Source organism: Teleopsis dalmanni, chromosome 1 (assembly GCF_002237135.1).
Source record: "Teleopsis dalmanni isolate 2A chromosome 1, ASM223713v2, whole genome shotgun sequence".
Classification (NCBI taxonomy): Eukaryota; Metazoa; Arthropoda; class Insecta; order Diptera; family Diopsidae; genus Teleopsis; species Teleopsis dalmanni.
The window spans coordinates 214,734,535-214,758,348 of NC_051846.1; the positions used below are offsets into that span (position 1 = coordinate 214,734,535).

The 23,814-nt window shown below is 33.2% G+C and overlaps 1 protein-coding gene across 1 annotated transcript in view; it reads right to left on the minus strand.

Moving 5' to 3' along the window:
* The window catches only part of LOC119667246, a 43,391-nt gene that overhangs the window by 19,419 nt on the left and 158 nt on the right, over positions 1 to 23,814 (minus strand). Inside the window, exons 2-7 of the mRNA XM_038076537.1 lie at positions 22,609 to 22,755; positions 14,086 to 14,376; positions 9,333 to 9,502; positions 3,494 to 3,663; positions 2,535 to 2,698; positions 33 to 197 (exon numbers count right to left, since the gene is read on the minus strand). Coding sequence (XP_037932465.1) covers positions 33 to 197; positions 2,535 to 2,698; positions 3,494 to 3,663; positions 9,333 to 9,502; positions 14,086 to 14,376; positions 22,609 to 22,755 — 1,107 coding nt within the window. The remainder of the gene's footprint in view (positions 1 to 32; positions 198 to 2,534; positions 2,699 to 3,493; positions 3,664 to 9,332; positions 9,503 to 14,085; positions 14,377 to 22,608; positions 22,756 to 23,814) is intronic.

Below are 23,814 nucleotides of genomic sequence, written 5' to 3' on the forward strand. Positions count from 1 at the left end.
ACTTGCCTATGGCAGAAGGATGGAGAACTTACACGACATTGGTCGCAGCACGCACCGCTGGCACACTGTGCCTCCGATTTCAGTTTGCACGTGATGCCGTCGCAGCAAGGATCCAGTGCACATTCCTCGAAGGTGCCGCAATCGCACTCCTCGTCCTCTTCAACAATTTTGTTGCCACAATTGCGTCGCATTTCGATCTGAAATGTTAAGAACAGTGTCGAAAAGTTGGTTAAGGTTAAAGCAAAGAGTGCAAATAGTATAAAATAATATTTTATGCATGCATGCATGTATGCATGTATGCATGTATGCATCTGTACTACATGGCGTATAAGTATCGCGGATTCGATGTGCTTGGATGAGGATTTGTGTGTATTCAAGTGTTTGTGGAGGAAATAAACGACACGCATAAGCAAGCCAAGAGCACGCAATTAAAAAATAATAATAAAATTTAGTTCTTTTTCATATCGCAACCAAGTTGAAATATATTCGACGCATCATTACTCATGCGATTCGTATCGAAGCTGGGAATTGAAAATGACTTTCAATGCATGTATGTGTAGGTTGTGTGTTTCAAGGAGTTCGCCTACATGCGAATACATGAAAAATGTTGCCCTTTTTAACAAGCGAGTATTTAAAATTTGGAAACATTCCCCTTCGGTGCCTTGCGTCTCAATAGCTTTTCCACTTATTGGAAACTCAAATTTATTATTTTTTTGTTATTATGTTTAATATAATTTAATGGTTTTATGAATTTCGTGGAGTAGGGGCACATGTAATAGCATCTTTAAAGGATACGAGGAAATTGAAATTGTTTTTAATTAGGGATGAATTCCTTCTTGTATGTATAGATGTATAAATATTGCATAAATATTTTTGGTTTTTCAAATTTAAATTATGCACAATTACATGACGAATTAATTAAATTGAAGTTTTGCGTAAGTGGCCAGGGAAGGTTGAGTATGAACTGAGAGTGTTATTTCTGTTATTTCTGCACTTTTCTTGCTAAGGATAAATTTACATAAATCCAAATTAACACTTTTTATATTTCTTAAGTTGCTTTTTGTCCTCTACTTTGTATTTTCTGTTTTCCGTTTTCTGTTTTGTAAAAGGATTTTTAAGTAGTTGCAAAATTTGGTTTCTTTTCAGTTATTTGAATAAACAACGCAAATCATTTTCGTTTGTTTTTTATATGCAAATTTACATTTAATTTTAGTTTTGGTTTCAGTTTCGGTTTTATATTTTTATTTAGTTTTTTTTAGTTTTTTTTAGTTTTGCTTATTTACTGATTTAAAATACTTTTTGTAACAGCGTGGAATACGTCGTTTCGGCACAAAATTTCAATTAGAACTGTGAAGCCAGACAATCAAAGGGAACCATTGGCGCATCGTCATCGTCATCGTCATCTGCATTCGCAACTGCATCATCGTTAACTTAGTGGTGATGTAATCCAAAAAACAGAAAGAAAAACAGAAGAAATGTTAACTCAAGAGTGTTGTAGTAACATAAAGTACCGAGGACCGAGGACCGAGCACCGAGCACCGAACACGGAATACGGAGAATGGAGCATGGAGCACTTTCTTAAAACAGTTGACATAATCATGCCAGAGTGAGCTTTAAGTGTGACATCATGCATGAAATTTGCTGCTACTGCTGCTGTTAGTGCTGTTAGTGATGCTGTTGTTGTTTTGAATAAAGGATGCTCAAGTGTCAGGCTTGTAATTAACCTGCCGCTGGCAAGAGGAAAACATCACAACACAATATACTCCAATACTGATACGCGTGGTTATTTACATACATCTGTGTGTGTATGTCTGTGTAAAATACTTGTTTATGTTGTCTCTGTAAACGTGAATAAAAGAAGAATGAGGTCGTCTCCTATGCAAGCATTTACATACACAATGTCACTTTTGTGTTTCTGTGTTTTTGTGTTGGCGTATTTTTAGGCACAGAAGCTCATTGACTTTTAAAAGAAAAAGTGAATGAATAACGAAGTGAAAAGAAAGATTCTTGAGTACAATTTTACCCTTTTCATATTTGTTTTCAGTTTTACTAAATTTATCTTTCACTGTTCTATTTTATTTCATTTTATTTTCGTATGCCATTCTCTTTCATACTCAAAAGATGACACAACTGTAAAGTGATGTGACCTAGTACCAGAAATATGCCAGTTACAAACCTACCCTGTGGTGGTAGGTTCGGACTGCGTCTGTACTTGCATTTTGGTTGGTAGAGACTTTCTAACGGGTTTTCACACACGGATTGACGTAGTTTTTGTAAAATTGCAGAACAAAACCCTAATATAGCGAATTGAACAAAAGCATTGCCAAAAGTAGTACAAAGGCTGAACATCCTTTGGCAAATAATAATGTTTCGTTAACATTCTTCACTTAGTGTGTAAATGAAAAAAACCAAAACACCAAAATGCCGAAAAGTTTAGAATATAAAATAAAATTTTTTTTGTCTGCTTGTAAGCAAAGTGCAATTGTATCCTTTATTATTATAAACGTGTGAATCTATTGTATTTTGTAACTTACCTCATTTGGCTTGTTCAGCAAACAAAGTCCATGACCTGTTCGCAATGCATCAATGTAGTCCTTCTTGCTGCATTCTGAAAATTTGTAAGGTTGCACATTTTCTTGGCCAACAATGGACTGGGCCATTATGCAACCATGCCAATCACGACAAAAGCACTCTTCACCTACAAGAAAGTTCAAATGTTATGTTATAAGAAATAAAATATAACAAATCAATGATTTTTTCAAAATATTTTTAAAATGCGACTTAAAACTTAATTAGATTGAGTCAGCAAAAATGTCCAGATGCAACGGAATGTTGCAATTTCATATTGAATGATTATGAATTCTGTCATTTTGTTCTGGTCAGCAAAGAATTGATTAAAGTTCCGAGGAAGTACGTATAGTAAATATGATTTATGAATTGGACATATCGTTGTATTTTTCATCAGCTTCATCAACTTCTTTCAAGGCTACATGCGGAGCTGCCGCAATAAATAAATCAAATGAGATCATTTTGGGTAGGAACAGTATCCTATATGCACATTAGTAGGAAAAAGTCTCGACTTTTTATTTTGGCAAATAACAAAATGATTATATTATTGTTGTTAAAATACAAATGATAGTGAATTTATGTCCTTAGGCAGTAACGAATACAAAGACCCAAGGAGGAAAAGAAAAAACTTATTAAAAACGGAAGGAAGTACAAAAAGGCACATCAGGCAAATCAACAAAATCTTATCTGTTGCGAACACGTCACTGAAGAATATGGGGTGTTTTCTGTTGATTTTATAATAATTGCCAAAACTTTTCACATTTTGAGGATGAAGCGGGATTCATAGCAAAAGACGTTTGGCTTGCAAAAAAGTTGTGGAGCTGTAAATCAAATTTATGACAAAAATTAATATTGATTAGTTAAGTAAAATTGCCTTAACTCGACTTGAATGGCGTCCCTTGATTTGAGGATACATTATACTTACGTCCATCATCATGACCCATGCCAATGTTATGTCCAATCATGTGCGCCATTGTGCCAGCCAATAAGTGCGGCTCGTACACATTGATGTCCACGCTGATGCCTACAGCGCGCGGTGTGCATACGGTTTCTGGTACAGCCATTCCAGCCTCGCCACCAGCAAATGTCTCTCCTCTGTAAATATTAAGTGAAATTTAAAACAAATTAACAATTTGACTTTTGCTGAGAAATAAATTATTTTGGCATTTTGTAAGTTGAACTGACGTACAAGTGGTACTCAGTCTTCACTTAACTTCAACACAACTTAACGAAGGAATAATTTTTATCACTTTTTGTTTTTGTTTTCGTTTTCGTTTTTCTAAAAAGAAAACTTTAATTTATGCACAAATTTAATAAAACACAGAGAAAAAAAACATTTTCTAACCCCGTGCCCCCTATTTTTATAGTGCGTTTCTTTGCCTCATTCGTTTGGACAAATTTGTAATGCATGAGAAATTTAAGTTTATTACCGACATGTTGTAAAGGCAAAATGCAAAACATTAACAACGACAAACAACAACAAAAACAACAAACAGCAATAATAACAACAAGAATTTAACGACACGTTAAAGCGAGTAGGCAAACTGTTTAACTGAGAAAAAAAATAAATAAATTGGCACAAAGTACACAAGAGTAAAAAAAACAGCAAAAAGCGTGCAAAATGATCAAAGCCGAAAGGGCTTATAAAAGGGATTTCCGTTTTGCACTATTTTGTAGCGTTTAGCTTAAAGCCTTAAGAAGCGTCAAGGGAACAAGCTTTAGCTTTTTGCTTTCCCCACTGCTTTCTTCGCCAGTCGAAGACTCAAACATCTGTATTTGTGCGGCTGAGCCTATTACTTTTATTAACACTCGTTCCGTATGTGGTGTGTGTGTGTTGTGTGTGTATGTTTTACAGCTGCTTACGTGCACTGTTCCTTAGCTTGTAATAATTTCGTATATTTTTTGTTTATTGAGTTTCATAATTGGCACAAGTGAAAGTGAAGCGATGACGACGAGGAATCAGAAAAACTGTTTCATGTGCACACTTTAATAAAGTCACAAATTATAAGATTTTTTTCGCCACTTTTGCACACTCACACTCACTCTCACTCACACAAATACAAGTTTTTGGTTTCGCCTACGAATTTCGTATTTCGTTTGTTTTATAATTTCATGTGCATTTTTTTGTACACATTGTGCCAGTCTCGTTCAAGGGTAAAATGTTCCCTGCATTACTGCTTCGTGCGATCCAAGCTTTGGCGTAAAATACGAAAATCCGTTGAAACTGAGACTGAGACTGAGACTGAGAGAAGGCGTAAATAATAACAAAACACATTAGAGCGCGAAATTGCTAAACAGGCAAATATTCATATTCGAATATTGACGTTGCTAATAGGGGGAGTGTAGCTCAACGTGAAGGCGGAACGTAGGTTGAACACGTTTTGAAGTTCATATTTGCTCATGAGGACTTGCAACATAAAAGCCAAAAGGCAATGATATGTAAATTCTGTTCATGTTTGCATAAATTTGTGAATTCGATTGCTGTCATTGATGTTGTTTCGCCAGGAAGTTAGTTACGTTTGATGGGCCATACCCAGGCATCGCCATAAAGGTTTTACTACTTCGTTATGTATGCTTTAAATATGTGCGACTAAACATTTAACAAAAAGCAAATGGAAAAAAATAATTCAATTATATCATTTTTGTATTTTATGACTTTAATTCAGAATTTTTTTTTGATTTATTTATCGAAGAAATACTATAAAATGTACACTACTGCTTAAAGAGAGTTTACAACCATTTCCCTGTGGTATATTAAGTAACTTGATTAATCGTAACATTCACTCAAGCATGCAAAAGTTAATCCATAGAAACTTTCTTACTCCTAATCAAATTGCCTGACAATTTACACTTGTAAAACAATTTTGCAGCACATTTTTCAAACATCCCACGTTAACACATCAACCCCACTGCGTCCCTCTTATGAGCCAGCACATTTGCACACTCACGTTCAAATTTCGGCATTATTTGGTTATTATATCTACATGAGAAAATGGGCTCAGGAAACCCTTTTGGTTACGTCTTTTACTGCTTCTTATCAACGATTCGTTTTTGCTTTTTGCTATTGTTGTATTTCTTGTAAATAAAATTGGCTCATATATTTTGTTATTTATTTATGTAAGTATCCTATGTCGACTCTGAGTTTTAATATAAGTTTCCTTTACACTCCGCAGCGGCAGAAGCAGAGGCAGAGGCAGAGGCGCGGTAACGGCATTCCAAAGAGCGTCGAATTGGTGAAACTCGGTTACAAAATTTTCCCATTTTAGTAATTTTGTCCTTTGACTTGTGTCAAAAGCCGTCGTATTGCCATTAATTAAACAAAAGAAGTTGCACGATGCGTTAGTAAAGGCGTAATATATCATCCAACGCAGCCATTGCCAATGTCCCAAAACGATCATTCTTACGTAGAAAAAAAGGAAGTGTGTGACATAACCGAGCCAAACAAGATTCATTGATAGTTTGTCCCTGTGACCGAAGCACCAATATAACAAAATGTGCATATATGAGTCAATGGAGTCGATGGAGAAGGTGATTGCTTGAATTCATATAATATTCATGAAATTATATTTGCGACAGTAGGTAGACGATGTTGTTGTATGTGAAAGGGTCATCTCTCACGACAGGTAAGATTAATATAGGAATGTCATATGAATTTTGCGTGAATATTGCTAAAAAAATGCTAAGTTGGCTTCTTCAATATAGGCAAATTTCAAGTATATCTTGAACTCTTCGCTTTAATACAAAACGATATATCTACCTATGCCACGTATTAATAACATATTCGACTTCTTTAATATTGGTAAACTTCAAATACATCTTGAACTCTTCGGTTTAATGCAAAACGATATATCCACCTTTGCCACGTATTAATAACATATCCGTTCACTATGTCAAACACATTATTGGATTCAAAAATACACTCAACTCTAAAATGTATTTCCTCCTATTCATTAAATTCATAGATATAGTTTTACAGACACTTTTTTACAGACACTTGAAACTTACTTTTGTTGGTGATATAAGTCTCAAAAATTATCCTCATAGATATATAAATAACTATCATTTGCTTAGAACTAATAGATACCTAAATGAAATTCTAATTGATTTGATTGGTCCTTTGAATAGTATTTTTAATGGACTTTGTGTTATACACATTTATTTTAACATATGTATTATAACTTATATGCAACTTTCTCTCTCGAAAACAACTTGAAAAGAATTCAGCTTCTCAAGAATCTGAAGAATCTGAAGAAACATCGATCAAATGTTCAAGTCGTTAACTAGTAGAGCCGATAGCAATAAATATGGCGCAAATATAGGAGCAAATTAATAAGCATACAGTGAATCATACATTTTAAAAAATAATTTATTAATTATAACTAATTCATCGGTTCAACTAATTCATCGGTAAATGACCAAGTCTTGTATATTATGCTTAACATTCTTCTCCATTTCTGTTGTAAAAATTTAGTAAATCAATTTGTAAAAATTTGAAAACTACACAAAAGTTAATTTGGAATCAATTCCCTTATGTATGTAAAATTAAAAATAATTTAAAAACTTTGCTACATATACATGAACGACACATGTACACAGTATTGAGCCGCTGAGGTCCTTTAAATACTTTGTGGTTGAACAAATTCTTTAAATATTAAAATTTATTATCCCTCAAATGTTGTGCAAATAAAATCAGAATTTTAAATGAAAACTTTCTATCACAAAATCCGAAATATTTTCCAGTGTATTTATATATTTATATGTATGTAAAATAAGTTCCTCCTCACAATAAAACACACCTACCGGGTCCTCTTTACTCGGCAGACAACTGTGATTTACCCCTCCTTGAACAGAATTAAATTGCTCTTGATGTGAAAATTTCATGTTCCCCGGCAAAATTGCAAAATTGGTTGTTTAAATAATTCAGAGGATAAGTGCTGGACAGGATTTTGCCACGAATTGAGAAAGCATAAATTTACTATTAATCATTTGTTTTAATTTTGATTCTTTTGTCTGTACTGAGTGCTGAGCTCAGTTAGGACTTGGGCGGATATGTATTTCAAATTGTTTTAAATTTTTTATTGATTTAAATGAAATTTTAATTGGCCATTAAAAAATTTAGTGTTCAGCTCTCAGAGGAGTAAATTAATTAAATTTTAACTACTTTGAGCAACTGAAATCCCAAAATGATAAAATATTGTAAGCACGATTGCGACGTGCGGTACAAATTCAATTTCACTTAGGAAGGCGTCGATTCATAACATATTTTTATGCCGTAAATCGTTCGGTCTCCTTCAAATGACTGGCAGGCATAAAAGCTATTGAGTCTTGGAAGCTTTATAAGTGACACAATATGCGACGAGACTGACGGATAAGATTACAAGTTCTTACCCCTCGTTTTCTTTTTAAAGACACTGTAAATTGGTTAAAATATTTACGTTATGTATTTAAGTTTTTTTTCTGGATTCGAGTGACATATGTGTGATGTGAGGAAAGCATTTTGCTGCGTACATCACTGAGAGATTAAATGGTTTTTGGTTTTTTTTGTGGTCACGAAGTAATAAATTTTTTATTATTTACTGCGAAAGATACCACAAAAGGATTCTACCGTTTAAGTTCGGATTTTAGTTTTCGTCATATACACTGAAAACTTTTTTTCTGGAGAAATTGGTATGCATTAGTTTTTTGACCTATACATTGTGACCGAAAAGTTTCCGGAAATTTTAAATAAAACGCAAAATTCTTAATCCTCATCAATATTTATTTTATCTCCTTCAAAATATGCTCCATTAGAAGCGATACACAAATGCCAACGTTTCTTCCAATCATCAAAACATTTTTTATAGGCGCTTTCCGGTATGGCTTTGAGTTTCCTCTGCGAATTCTGTTTTACGTCTTCTATGGATTCAAAACGCGTTCCTCTGAGTGGTAATTTGAGTTTGGGAAACAGGAAAAAGTCACACGGTGCAAGATCAGGTGAATACGGGGGCTGTTCGATGGTATTTATTGAATGTTTGGCCTTAAAATCGTTGATAATGTTGGCTCGGTGCGAGGGAGCATTATCGTCATGAAAAATCCATGAATTATCCTTCCACAATTGAGGCCGTTTACGGCGGATATTTTCACGCAAACGTCTTAAAACAGTCAAATAATAGGCTTTATTGACTGTTTGTCCTTCAGGGACGAATTCATGATGCACCACACCACGAATATCGAAGAAAACAATCAGCATTGCCTTGATTTCGAGCGACTTTGGCGTGTTTTTTCGGTTTCGGCCGTCTTTTCCTCTCCATCCTGAAAGGCTTTGTACCACTCATAAACTTGAGTTTTCGATAAAACTGATTCCCCATAAGCCTTTTGTAGCATTCGCAACGATTCTGCACACGAAAATTCGTTCGAAACACAAAATTTGATGCAAACTCTTTGTTCAATATTTTTTTCCATTGTTTTTTTCGCAACGCACTACTGAGGTGAACTGGTTTCAACAGCTGCCGTAAACGAACTGTCTGACAGATCGCGCTCATTTTTGGCATAGTAATTAAGGACAGTGCTGCCAAACTACATAAACTTAAAATATCGAAAAATATATAGCGCGCGAATTTTAAATGAGAATTTCCGAAAACTTTTCGGTCACAATGTATATTTTATGCTTCTTTTTTATAATTAAAGTATTTTTATATAGCCAATATTTAATCCAAAAACTTATAAATACAAATGCAGTTTAAAAACTCTTTCATAAATTTAAGAATGCGATAAAAATAACTTACGTTAGAAGTTGTGTTGTATCTCGTTCGATTTGGAAAAGGTTCCTCGAAGTATAGTCATTAAAATTAGAAATAGCTTTGCTGATGTCTTTACTACCATCGATAACCGCCTGATTTTTTCCCCAGGTTTCAATGTACACAACAGATACGCGAGTGTTCAGAGTTCGGAAGTACTGAAAATAAAAATTTATAAAATCAAATTTGTTAAAATTAAATAAAAATTTTCAAATTAATTTTCAAGATATTTTATACTTTTATAATATGAAGCTCAGTCCAAGATTTGATATTTGATAATATCTTGTAATGTAGCTCTAGTATATTATACTACCGATATATTAAATAGCAATCTCAAAGTTATGGTAGAATTTATACGACCTGTTTTTCTTCTGTCAGTCATTTGTAATTTGTATACCGACGTTTAAGAGTAAAGTTACAGTAAGATAACTTTATGATAAGAAACTATCACATAAGAAGGGAGCTATGGTTTACTGACATTTGACATAAAGTATAGAGCCGCTAACCTAAACGGTTCAGTCATATGTTAAGAATATCGCAGTAGAAAATTGCCAAAAGCGTCTTTAAGGCAGAATTAGAGGGAAGTAAACCTAATGGGGACGCAAGACTTACATTTGAGGATAAAGTTTGAAAGATAGCGAGGAAAAGAGGGAGGAACTGTTGTCGAAGAGTTTAAAGAATGGAGCAGTATCTTGACGAATGAAAAAAAGATTTTAATGGGCTCACTCTATGCTTTTAAGGCAATAAACGGCAGGCATGACGAACAAGATAAAGAAATAAAAGTATTTCGTTGAATTTATATGCATGATAAATGTAGATACTATTTTATGAATGTTGAATTTGATCTAAATAAGTTCAGCTGACGAACGATTCATACTCATATTTTTATTTATATTTTATTTTACTATTTTATTTATATTTGCATTTCTATTAAAATACAGATCAATTGGTTTAAATTCAGTTGTACCAGCTATATATGTTCTGGGATCAGACAGCACTTCTATAGTGATCATTGATTTCTTACCTAAATCTTAGTTGCAGTTATGAATATTTTTAGTAAAAATTGTACTTTTGTTTACCCTGGAATCCATGTCATTATCTGTAACTGTCTAGTTTTGATTAAATTTCTTTACGTTAAGCAATATTGTAGTTACCTATTTGAATAAACACCATTTAAAACAATTTTGATTTATTGTGTATTATTACAAGTAGATAATGTACCTTGATAATTCTTTCTTTTTCTATTGAATATATATGTTCACATTGTTTTTGATCACATTTTAAATACAAATATTTGAATTTTTTTTATTTTAATGGACAAGACTCTGCTGCTCTTATGAATAATTTGCCCACTGAGCTGAAATGGAGTCATCAACTAGAATTACACACAACACCATAAGTTGGAATTATGAATTATATTAGAGCTTAGCAGCTTAATAGTCCGAAAGGTTGCAATATTCATACCTCTCTGTTGATAGATGACTTGCATTTTGCACTTGCAGCTAATGGCATAATGAAAAGTTAGAGTGTGTGGAGCAATAAATAAAATGGATTAGTCGGAAGTTGCAAAAGAAAGCAAAATAAACACAACTAAAGAAATTCCCTCCTTACACCGTGCCCACAGATGCCTAAAGAAAAGAGGAAAACAATGAAAAAGCAATTGCAAAAATGGGCCTTTTCGTTCAGTTAACATAGAGTAAGTATATATGTGTATTCAAAAGTGGCTATAGGTATATAACACAGAATATGTACCTCCACCTCCACCTCCATTGTAAAGTTTGGTTAGACATGCAAGTGATTTTATAACCCAAAACACTAAATACTATAGCTACCAAGTGATACTAAGTTGAACCAAATACAGCATTTTAATAATTCTACACATGGGTAGAACAGTGTTCACTTCACCTAATCTATGATGGCGTTTATTTCCCACTGCCTTATATCCTTCGAGCTTTAGTTAGTCGTTGCTACAGTTTATTTATGTTGACACATTGTGGTTTCTTATTGAAATAGATTCAAATTATACTCTTCTTAGCGATGCTGCCTTCAATTATCACTAAACCTTTAAATTTATGTCGAATTTGTATCTGCATTTCTTACGGTTGCTTGTTTGTACTAATGTTATCCTGAAACTTGTGAAATATACAATTAATCTTCATAATTGCAGGCGGTATGGCAAAGTATTTAGTATAGAGAAAACACAATTAAATTTGCAGCTTTCCTAATGGGTTCTATACGAACGCTCATAAGCACAAATCCTGATAGTATTTACTGCGTCAAAATTCAGCATTGTTGTTGTATGCAACAAGCTTTTGGTAATCATAAATGTTTACAACAATGAGAAGGAAAGATAAACGATATAAAAAGTTTGTATCTCACATCAGTTTAATGACCACACGCAACCGTAACAGTTTTTGTGACTATTTTGGAAGAAGACTTGGTACTTGCAGCTAGCCATTGGTTCCGAAGTGTTGGTCATTTGCTGTTGATGATTTGTGCACAGTGGAAGCAATGGGCGTGGTAATGGTTCTTGTTGTTACAATAATTTCAATATAATTTTTCTTTATTGTTTCGCCCACATGAACTGCTGTTTATTCCGTTTATTCCGTTTATTCTGTTTATTCCGTTTATTCTATTTATTCTGTTTTTCTACTGCTATCGAGGTACGGGATTACTTGAGGCTTTGCCAAATTAATGGATCAAAGTTCACGTGCCAAAATTCATTTAGTGGCTACAATACAAACTAGAATAGATGGAAGCATGTTTGTCTTGAGTTAAATTTCACTAAACAAAAGAAAGTGAATGCCAAAGAGTAAGGATTAGAAAATTAATTATATTTTGAATGCTGTCCAGCTTTGCTGGCAATCAGCAGACAAATGCAATATATACGACATCGTACAATAAGGAAAGCGAAGGGCTCTTCAAATAATTCCAACGTATATTTAATTATACTCGAAATGCGGATACACTTGGAACCTTCATCTACAACATTAGTTCTGACAGCTATCATCAGTAAAATAAAAGGAAGCTGCATAAATAACGTTTGCTTAAGTCGGAGTTGCGAAGCATTTTGGTCAAAGGAAAATGATTGAGGAGAAGCACTTTAATTAAGAGCACACCAAATCCATGCTCAGAACAATGATGTTGTTGCCATGGTTTTATATTATGACTGCGACAATTTATAAAAACTTTAGCAAAATGAAATGGAAGTTCTAAATACTGTCGTAACGTTGCAGGAACCCAAGCAATTTGTAATTAGATTTTTTATTTCGCCGGCAATTCCACTCTGCCAATTATTAATTTTTATGTTGAAACTTCTAAGTCACTTTTGTTTTAATTAATGTAATCCTGCTTTGAAGTATGAATCGAGTGAGTAAAATCTAAAATGAATTAATAAGTTTATACCTTTAGCAAAAAGAAGAAACTCTTAAATTGATTTACATTTTTTTCTTTTTTAAAGAGAAAGGATTTAAAAGCTAACACAAAAGCTGGATATAGTAAAACAAAGGCAAAATTTTCAAATTCTGAATGGAAGTAACGAAGCCATAAATAGTATTTGGATTTGTTTGTGTGCAGTCAGTTCAGTTCAGTCTGTTCAGTCAGGGTGTGTGGAATGAGGAAAAGAAAGCAGAGAGCAAGCGTTGCAATAAAACAAAACCTGTAACCACAAAAATGTGTTGCCACAAATCTACGAAGGAGGCTTCTAAATTGCTTCCAAGAGGTTCGTCTGGGACAACTTAAGATTTATGCTCTGCATTTTAGAAGTTTTAAAATTTTCACTACGGCTTCTCTGTAAAAGAGGTTCTCGTAAAAAGAAATTAATGTGGATTCGCAATCTATGTTCATTCTATTCATTCTACTCTTCAGCAATGCGTCTATCTAGTCAGGCAAAATATTTATTCACTTCAATGGCACATTTGTTACCGCCGTGTTAACAGTTTATTTCATGTTTTTTGAATAGAGAAAAATTAGACAATGTTTAAGCATAAGAGGACCAGAAGAGTGAGTATGTTGGCTTGTGTTTAAGATTTTGTAGAAGATTTTGAGAAAAATTTTTTTAGGAACCAAGTGCAGCGGTTCATTAAAGTTTCTATATTGCTTAATTAGCACTAAATTTAAAAAAAAATTAAAGAAATAATCATTTCCTATTTATTATAGATAGAAACAAAACGAAAAGATCGTGTAGAAAATATCAATTTTGATAATTTTAAACCATAAAATATTTAAATGTTTGGTAAAAAAACAAAGAATATACCCAAATTGTAGGATTTTCCACAGAAACCTAGACCAGCCATAATAGATAAAAAAATGTGATGTCTATTGAAATTCATGAATTAAATTTTTTGTGAGTTAAATATTTAATATACAGTTATTACACATAAAATATGTATATAAATAGGTAGTATGAATAGGTAGTAATTGTAGTAATTAAAATCTACAAAAAATTATCTTAGCCACTAGTTGTTAAATTCGAAAAAAAATTTGTGATTTTTTTAAAAAATAAATTTTAATCGTGCCAGTATTCTTAATGTCTTTTTACTATAGTATCATATGTGTGGTTGTTTGAATAACTTTACGAGGATATATGTATATCCAGAGGAAGCTTTATAAAATAGCTAAATCTTAAAATTTGTAATTGTATGTTCAAATAATAAACATTTTTAGTTATGCTCTTCATATATATTTATGAAAGAAAGCTCTTTTTTCATTAGCACAAGTGAACAAGTCTCCATTTACTTACCAGATCGGCTATATTAGCCACTTGTATTGCATCATGTATCACTTCAGCTCGAGTGCTTCCATTCCGCTTCTCGAACATGGCTTTATCAACAATTATAGCAGTTTCAATATATTTTGTTGCTTCACGTACATCACGCTTGTACCGACCAGCTCCATTTGGATGAATTTCATCAATAACACCGGCCGAAAGATGCTTTGTGCGGCGAGACAAACGCCATGAATCTAAATTGCCGGAATTGGCACATCCTTTGTTGGCTTTAGTGCGCGCCTCAAATATAACATGAGGATGTTTCTGCTGAAACAAAGGGTAACAAAGTATTAGAAAAATAATTGGACAAATTTTATGTAAATTAAACCTATTATTAAATTCCGAATTTGGAATTTATCCTAAGTACATCATTATTTTACTTCTAAGATTTATTTTTTATTTAAATTAAAATGGAATAATTTATGTATTATTAGTTAAATATATTGTGGGTAGTAGAACCGTTTCCTAAATAATGTGTTTTTTGGTGCTGTTTATGAGTAAATTTAACGATGCCTTTTACAGTTCTCAAACGATTGAAGTATCAACAACGTTCGAAAATAAACTCGGAATTATAATAAAATCAGAGCCAAAAAAATTGTTGCAATTTAGGTTAGTAAATAAAAGCAGCACGAGGGCTTTGAGCAGTGTAATAAGTCCCGAATCACGGATCAAGGACATTGAAATATGTAGGCACGCGTTCTAAGCCAGGAGGACGCAAACAATTTGCTGTGCAATTGCGGACCAGAACCACCCACTCTGCAATCACTCTGCAAATATTAAAATGAAATAAAAGTACATATATGTGAAAACTAAATCCGTAAATCTACACAAAGGAATCGCAGCGTCATAAAAATTGTGTGAAAAGTAACATAAAATGGCTGTGTTCGTTCCAGTGAAGTGTGAAACTACAAAAATTTCGCAAATTGTGGGTTGCACCAGTAAAGAAGGCAGCCAAACAAACACAAAACGCCGCGTTCTCGGCCAGTAACGGATGCATAAATTATTATCCAAAAACCAACAATGGACTTTTTGTATAATTTATTTTCTTTGTGTACAGTACGAGTATTTGTGAAACAAAGTTATTCAGGAATTCAAGCTATGCATTCTCTGAGAGAGAAATGTCAAGAACTTAAATTATTATTATTATTTATTAATTTGTCTATTATCGTTTTTGCCTTTTAGTCTAAATCATGCAAGTAAAGAAAATTATTACGTGCTGATTTCGAATGCATTTTAAGTACATACAGACAAATGTTTAATTTGGTGCTCGAGAGAAGACGATGGCAATCAACTCCACATCAACTCCCTTCAGCTGTATTTCGGCGTTTTTCGTTTCACCCTTCACATTATAATGCAACCATGCAAAATATAGATTGATTGGACATAAGTTAAATAATAAATCCTTACTTTTTCTTTCTCTCAAGTCTCTTACCATATATCCATAATACGGACAAAATTATTTTCTATAATTGTTACTTTTATTATTGCTCATTAGTTTCGTCTTCATAAGTTTATATACAAATACACATTAATACCTTTTGCCGAGGTGATGACTCTAACAAAATTTCTGTAACAGTCGCACTCCAGTGCAATGTAACGCAGGTTTTTCAGTCTACGAGAATCACATCTTTATTGTTTGGTCGACCCTATCGATGGCTATATTGCGTAATCCATTGAAGAGCTATTTTCATGTTATTATTGTTCAATGTTCTTAAGATGGACATTAGACATCCATGTCCAATTACTTTTCTGATTTCTGTTCTGGAAAAAATGCTGTTCATAAAGTCCACGAGATTGTCGCTGGGGATTAATTCCGAACAAACGACGCGGAATTGCACAGTAGATGTTAGCTTTGATTTTCAAAGCTTTAGAGTAGTGCTGTCGAACTGTTTTCCAGCAGATATTGAATATCTGAAGATGTGTGCGTATTAATTTATGCAGCGAAAGCAGAACTTTCCTTTGGCGGGAGAGCGCCTTCCGCTGTCCACGGAATATCGATTTCATCACCTACTAAGGTAGTAGAATACATTTCACATTCTCAATTATAAGCGTAGTATTGTCGGCGGCTATCGTTAGAGGATGGTTGTTCGTGACCGTACGCGCTTTTACTTTGCTTTATTTAAGTTTATGCAGAGATCGACTTATTTAGCATTTTTAGATAGATATAAACATTCCGTGTTGTGGGTAGCAAAGTAAATATTTCCAATTAATAAACAACCTCAAGTGATTATAAAACATTTAAAACTGAGAAGTATTATATATGATATGACTACTTATGAATGTCTACTCCGATCAGCTGTAATCTTATATATATATTTTAAACTAGTAAATGCGGTTTAAGTGAATGATTATATACAATAAAATTCAGTAGTGATCCAAGTATTCAGGACCGCCTTTACTTATAATTTGAAAACTTCTTCTGCTTTTTTAGCTTTTATCTTACATCTAATACTTTATATCTGCACTGATACGGATCAGGACACCTCTTTACATTAACAGTGTTTCAATATGATGCGTTGTAAGTTGAATTTTAGCGTATTGTCCGACAGCTGACGCGTAAATACCACAGCATAAGCCTGACCTTTGCTGTGTGTAACAGACCGCCTCGCTTGTTGTGCACGACAACGCGCGCTGTACACCCACGCCCTATGCACGCCCATATCCACAGGCGCTGACTTGCAACTCCAACATTTTAATTAAATTTTAATTACTTTCTGTTGAATGTCGTCGGTTGTTCGACACAGAGAGTTGCTGTGCACAGGACTCGGTTCGATATGTAAATAAGCAGCAGCTTTGTCTGTCAAGCGAACATGTAACATGAAAATTGACGTACCCTGGGTATTAGAAAGTATGTGGTACGAGCATTTCAAAAAGGTTTATGGTTAATGGAAATTATTTTCTTGTGCAGATAGAAGTGAATTTTTTGTTTTTGCAGAGTTCTTACAAATCCATCGTGCTTCATATTTATTGCTTCACAATGGTTTAAAATTAATTTCTGCTCGGCTCGTTGGAGTGTTGGCAACCTTGTCATAGCAACTACTGCAGCGTCATACAAGGTTACTTTGACAGATTTTTTTTGATAAGCCGTCGCCGACAACGTATTAAGCACGCAAATTGTGGTTGTCATTTCGGCCACAAGACGCACTCAGCTGACAACCACAAACCTTACGGCTTTGTTGCGCCGATTTCCATTGCACATTCATTCATTCATTTTGGTTAATAAATGTTAGCAACAGCAACAGCACCAGCAGTGCAAACTACGAAACAATTGTTTGATTCGAGGAAAGAGACTGTAATAGTCCTCATGCTCTTCAACATTAATGAAAGGCTTTAGTTTGGTTGTAGGGATGACAGAAGCAGGGAGTGGAGGAATTTATTGTCTGCACTTGTCAGCGTTGGATTTAGCTGTTTTTTATATATGCTCGACTTAAGTTTTACCACTTATTTTGTCCCTTTAAAATTTGTGGTTCATTTTCGTAGTTATGTCAGCAATCATAGTTTTACGAAAATTTTTTCCATTTTTATTAAAATATTTTTCTACTTCAGATACACAAGTAGAATCTTTTTGATTTCATTCCATTCGTTTATTTAAATGCAAGCATAACACACACATATTTCGTCCTTTTTCAATTTCTTCCATATTAAATGCACATAAATATTTTAAGAGACAAAAACCAACGGAATTAAAGAAAATATTTTAAAAAAGTATGGTCAATGTGTCATTTCCCAGTGCTTACATATCCCATAAGTGCACTTAAGTGGTTTGCAGAGCGGTCATTGTGCACGAAAATAAATTATCACATTTATTGTCCTCCAAGAGCAGAAGAAATTATAATCACCGCACGACACAAATACTGCAAAAACCAAAGAATTTTCGGAACTTTGAAAAAGTTTTGCGATTGCAGGGACAACGACGACGGCTTTCGGAATTTACACTCGTATGCGCAGTGCATGACATCAAAGGTGGATCTACAAATTGTCCGTCGGAAAGTTGCATCAACTAAATTAGCTTCAAAAGGATATTAAACGTTCGGTAGAAATAATTGGCGTTCGCGGGTTGAAAATAAAATAAAAACCAGAAAAACATAAAAGCTCTTAAGGGATACTCGCAACATGCAAATTTTTTTCGAGAGAAGTGGTAGTAAAGAACAACTATAGTGGAAATGCGTCTGATTAAAATAAATAAAAATTATTCATAACAAAAAGTAAAAAATGAGGTTGAAATATGGAGTTGGTTATATTCACAATTCATAACAGAAGTGCTTTTTGCTCTGAATTAAACAGTTCTGATTAATCTGTCTCCTGTGCAGTAATACATCGAATCATTGCAGCAGTACAGATGGACTTTGGATATTCATTGAATAGGTGAATGCTTAAGTTTTGGGGGCGGATTGGTCTATATACAAACTATTTTATACATTATATTGTTTAATATAATACTTAGCAATAAAAAGTAATAACTGATTGGAAAATAAAACGCAGAATTGAAGTTTTCTACTAAAAAAATGAAATTTGACTATTTTGAGACTTTTTTTTGTAAATATCAAATTCTGGAGATGGGAAAATTCATAATAAATATAAATTGTGAAAAAACAAATTGCAGTTACCCGCACGTTGCAATAAACAAACTCACACATTTTTAGTTTAGGAACAACATTTCAAATGGAATCTGTGATCAGTTATAGATCTAAAGTGCCATAAAAAACTCAAAGAATAAAATTTCTTCTAATAATAAGAAGAAAAAGAATTTCTAAAATGAATGACATCTGCAACTCATCCACCCACAGAACTCGGTTTGACGAATCGTCGTGTCGCAATATACCTCTAAGAAGTGACCTTAGGAGAAAAAAGAGATAATTATTCTTAAATTATGAGTTATGAGAAAATAAATTTTCACTGATATTTTGAAATTAAATACATTAACATTTAACATTGATATTCTTCTTATAATTGTCAGTCGGGTTCATTAAAGGTTAATGTGTCTAGAAATTAAGGAAAATTAAAAAAATTTAAAGATATTAAAGTATCTTGATTGCTTGAAATAAAATAATATTCGCATCTACATTGAAAAGATAAAAAGAAAACAATTTTCACATTTTAATGTCAATTGTATTTCAGTTTTGTTTTCCTATAAAAAATTCTCCTTTCGTATCAACAAAAGTCCTTGCCACATATGAAGTTCGCGCTTCGCTGTTTGTTGTCGATTTTAAACGTTACAACGCTGGCATCCATTAACCCGGTTAATCCCGTTTAAATGGTTTACTGCTGTTTTATTATCACATAAAAACTTTATGTGGCATTTTCGTACGTTGTGAGCTTCGACACACTCGTACGTTCAAAAATCTCCGAAATCATGTTAATGACCTCGACGCTGTAGCTGTTGTCATCTGGGCATATGTTCTTATGACTATTAGCTGATCTGTGTATTGTGTCACGGAACTTGCAAATGTAGATTTAAATAAACTACAAATGTTAATAAAATCAGAGAGTGTAAACTGAATATTCAAATCAATGTCTAACTGAACAATCTCTTCGATGATTTATACTTGAGTTGATGTTGGCACGCTGAAGTGGGATTAAGTTTGCATTATCTTCGAAACAGTGGTGTAGTTAGTAATTCGTCAAGGGAGTGTGTTATCTATTTCACTAAAACATGTGGGCATATGATAGGAACAATGTCAAGAAGATAATAAGAAAATGGCAGTTTTTAAAGAAAAAGAAAAGAATAAGAAAAAGTTAATATTTAGGCGTTTGTTCTTATCTTCCAACTGAAAAAAGCTAACAATAATCTTGCTAATGCCCATATTAAAATCATTATTTAAGAAAAAAGTTCATCACTCCGGGAACTAACACTTTTCTTCTCATAGTAGGTAGCATATACTTAGTCGTGGAATATCATTGTATTTTTATAAAATGTGTTACGACTTCAAATCTATTTTGTTCTGATCTATACAAACTCATTCCCCTCACTCCTGCTTTTATTTATACAAAACAAAAGTCAAAATAAAATTCCTGTTCCGTAGTTTTAACGAAAACGCGACTCATTTAACCTCTCCGTGTATTGCATTGTTGCGTTAGAGTTTCGATTTTTGTTATTTAGGACTAAAATTGATACCCGCAGTGGACAAATAGAATGCGCAAGTATCTTAACTTGTATGGACCCCGATGTATTGAGTCGAACAGAATTCTATAGAGATAATACTGAAAATTGATTTTGGGTCCATAAGAATTCCAGACCCTTCATAGATTGTGCTATAATTTGTCAGATGTTATCTAAGCATTTCACATACAACAGTATGTTCCCTCAATATACACAATTACGCAGTCTTAATTTTGTAAAATGGATGCTTATGATTCGAAATTCAGCTTAAACTGTTTCCAATTATCGTGAATCCTTTCGAATGTACTGTCTTCGGCTTTCTAATGAGAGTTCACGTCGTTAAACTATCTTGTACCTTGTACAAGGTTTAGGTTTAGAGGCTCTATGCTTCACAAAGAGAAGAGGACAACAGTAACTAAGTAAGTAAGCAATACCTTGTTTAAGATATTAATAATTTTATAATGTTGAAGATAAGTTCGGTGTATATTTGTATTAAGTTATACAAAACAAGGTTAATAAAGTCCATACATTTCTTGGGCCGCAGAATTAAACAAGTGCGGAAATCGTGGATTTATTTATTCAAAACGAAATATTTATCAAAAAATTTGTTTGTTTTCACAAATTCGAACTTTATTCTGAAAATTATTATATAAACGATTTTTATTGCTTGTTGTGCTTTTATACATTTTTATGTACTTTATTTTTTCGATTTTGTGTTTACGAAGTTCCACAATTACATTCATTAAAATTCAATGCACGTCCATAAAATTGTTTTTCAGTGGACTGAAATATTTTGCTTTCATTCTCCTCTCACTTATTTTAAACTTAATTAAGACTTTAAGTGGAAACAATTGTACCAATGGAACGGAATATTAAAATTTATGTGGCTCACTCATAAATTGCCAAACAAAGAAGTACACAGGTGCCGAGCCAAACCGAGGAGAACCCTCGGTTCTGACGTACCGGTCCGGGCCGTGCCTTGCTGTATCCTGCAGGGCAGCTAACATTTGGTAACCTCAACTTTTGGTGAAGTCAATAATGAAATAATTTTTAAGCCGCATTCATAATCGCAGCGTTCAAACTTTCTTTTTATTAACAGCAGTAAATACAAAGAGCTGCGGAGCAGACAAAAGGAATAAAATCGAATAAAATCGTTAAAAATTCAATATTATTAACAGACAAGTCCTGGCACCCTGGCATGCTGGTACCCTGTGAGCTATGAACTCGATTCCAACAACGAAAATTAAGTTGAAGAAAATAAATGGTGAAAAAATATTTTAATAAAGAACAATGCAAAAGATTTTGCTGTGAAAGAAGCACCAGTCAACAATAGAAACAATAAAAACAATAAAATAGCGGAAACATTTGTTTTCTGGTTTTTTATAAAAAGAAAAAAATATGAAAATTCTAGTAATACTTCATATTTGAGAGAGAAAAGAAAAAGAAAAGGAAAAAATACTACAATAATAATAATCATAATAATAATGCAGCAGCACACCAAAGAAATATCCTGGCAGGAGGAGTACCAATCATTGAGGATTTGCTGGGTGCTTAGCTTTATTTTTACCTTTTGAGGGCGAACATAAAAAAATGTTCACATCAATTTGTGTTTGGAGAAATTTTTGTGAAGAAACCGAGGCACATGCTCCATCATCGCAGGGCCATTCATGTTTCAAGGGTTGAGGCTATAGGAATCAATATGAATTTGTCATAAATTTAAAATTTGGCCCAAACCCGTAACACCAACACAATGAGTGGAAGCAAGAAATTCAAATAAATTGAACCGGAAAGTCATAAGTTTTCGCATTTACCTCATGCCTTCGTTCACATTAAGTCGTTCCTGTTCTCCGCCATTTTGCTTGTATTTCTAGCTTCTCCAAAGGATTTTCCTTATTTCCTTTTTTTGTGCAAATTTTTATTTATTAGTAGCGTGCTGCACCGAATTTTTATTCGTAAGTTTCAAATAAGCTCACATATTCAGGACTTCCTCCGGAATTTTCGATAGGTAAAGGGTTGAGTTGGAAAACTGTGAGTTTTATTTAAACTTTACAAAAATTATAGGTGCATGTCTTTACTGGTTTACTGATTTACTGGTGAGTGTATGGGAGTGTTTGTGTGTTATCCTAAGTATTTTTACGTATTCAGATAATATCATGTGGATTATATAAATCATAGTTTAGCCTTTATGTCAGTATGCGGCATGGAGAGTGCCATTTTTATCTACTGTAAGAACGACTGGGATTTAAGAACTTTTAAACCATTGTACGCTTGTAAATTGGAAGAATAAATTAAATAAATACGAGCTTCTGTCTTTTCTAAGTTTTCAGTTACTTTTTCACTTAAGTGGATTTGCACTAAGTAGAAAAGAGTGGAAGTATTTAAATACGACAACATACCGAAAGATCGCCTCCGTAGAAGGGGTGAATAACGAATGTCTCGTTGCCAATGTGTATTACGCCGCTTACGCCGTTGCACGTATGGAACGCCGCACTTGCTCCAGGATAATCCTTCACTGTTCCATGGTAATAGCAATGTTCGATGTCCTGCAAATAAAAGTAGTTAAAAATTTAAAATGGTTTTGAAATGATTACGTTTTATATTTGTATATGCATATTCATACAAAATTATTCTATAATATTTCTGAATCATACATTCTCAATTTCTGTATAATAGTTCAGCCTATATTTGAATAAAAAAGTGTAAGAAGAATTCTTTCATTGCTGGCTGACTATCAGTTAGAAGAGTTATTCGTTATTGTATAGATAGTCACATTCTCAATGTTTTGATGAACACGACTTGCTCATCGCGTAGACTTGTAGATTAAAGAACTTTAAAGGATCCATATAGAGTAATAATTCTTTAATAGGAAATTCAATGACAGTTGGCTGACTGTCAGTTAGGAGACTTATTCATTACATACTGACTTTCAAGGTTAAAAGGTTATGCTTATCGCATAATCTTCTACTTAAAAGATATAAATTCAAATATAGATCGACAACTTTTGAAGGATTCCGTATAGAGTTTATTCAAATATGCAATTTTAATAGTCCGGAAAAAATATATTAAAAAATTGACAGGAAGTTTTATTAGAAAATTTTGAACGAAATATGTTTTAGGTTAAGTTCGAAAGGGTAAATATATTTTTTTAGGTTAAGATTTTTAGATTTTAAAGTCTATAACGGAACCTTCAAAAGTTGTCGATCTATATTTTGAATTTTATATCTTTAGTAGAAGATATATGCGATAAGCATAACCTTTAAACCTTGAAAGTCAGTATGTAATGAATAAGTCTCCTAACTGACAGTGCGAGCCAAACTGTCATTGAATTCCTATTAAAGATTACTTACCTATATAGGCATCCTTTAAAGTTCTTTAATCTACAAGTTACGCGCTTTGGCAAGTCGTGTCATCAAATAATTGAGAAGATTGACTATTATACAAATAACGATAACTCTTTCTAACTGGATAGTCAGCCAGCAATAAAGAATTTTCTTACACTTTTTTATTCAATATAGGCTGAACTTTATAACAGAAATTGAATGTAGATTCAGAAATATTATAGAATAATTTTGTATGAATATGCATATACAAATATAATACGT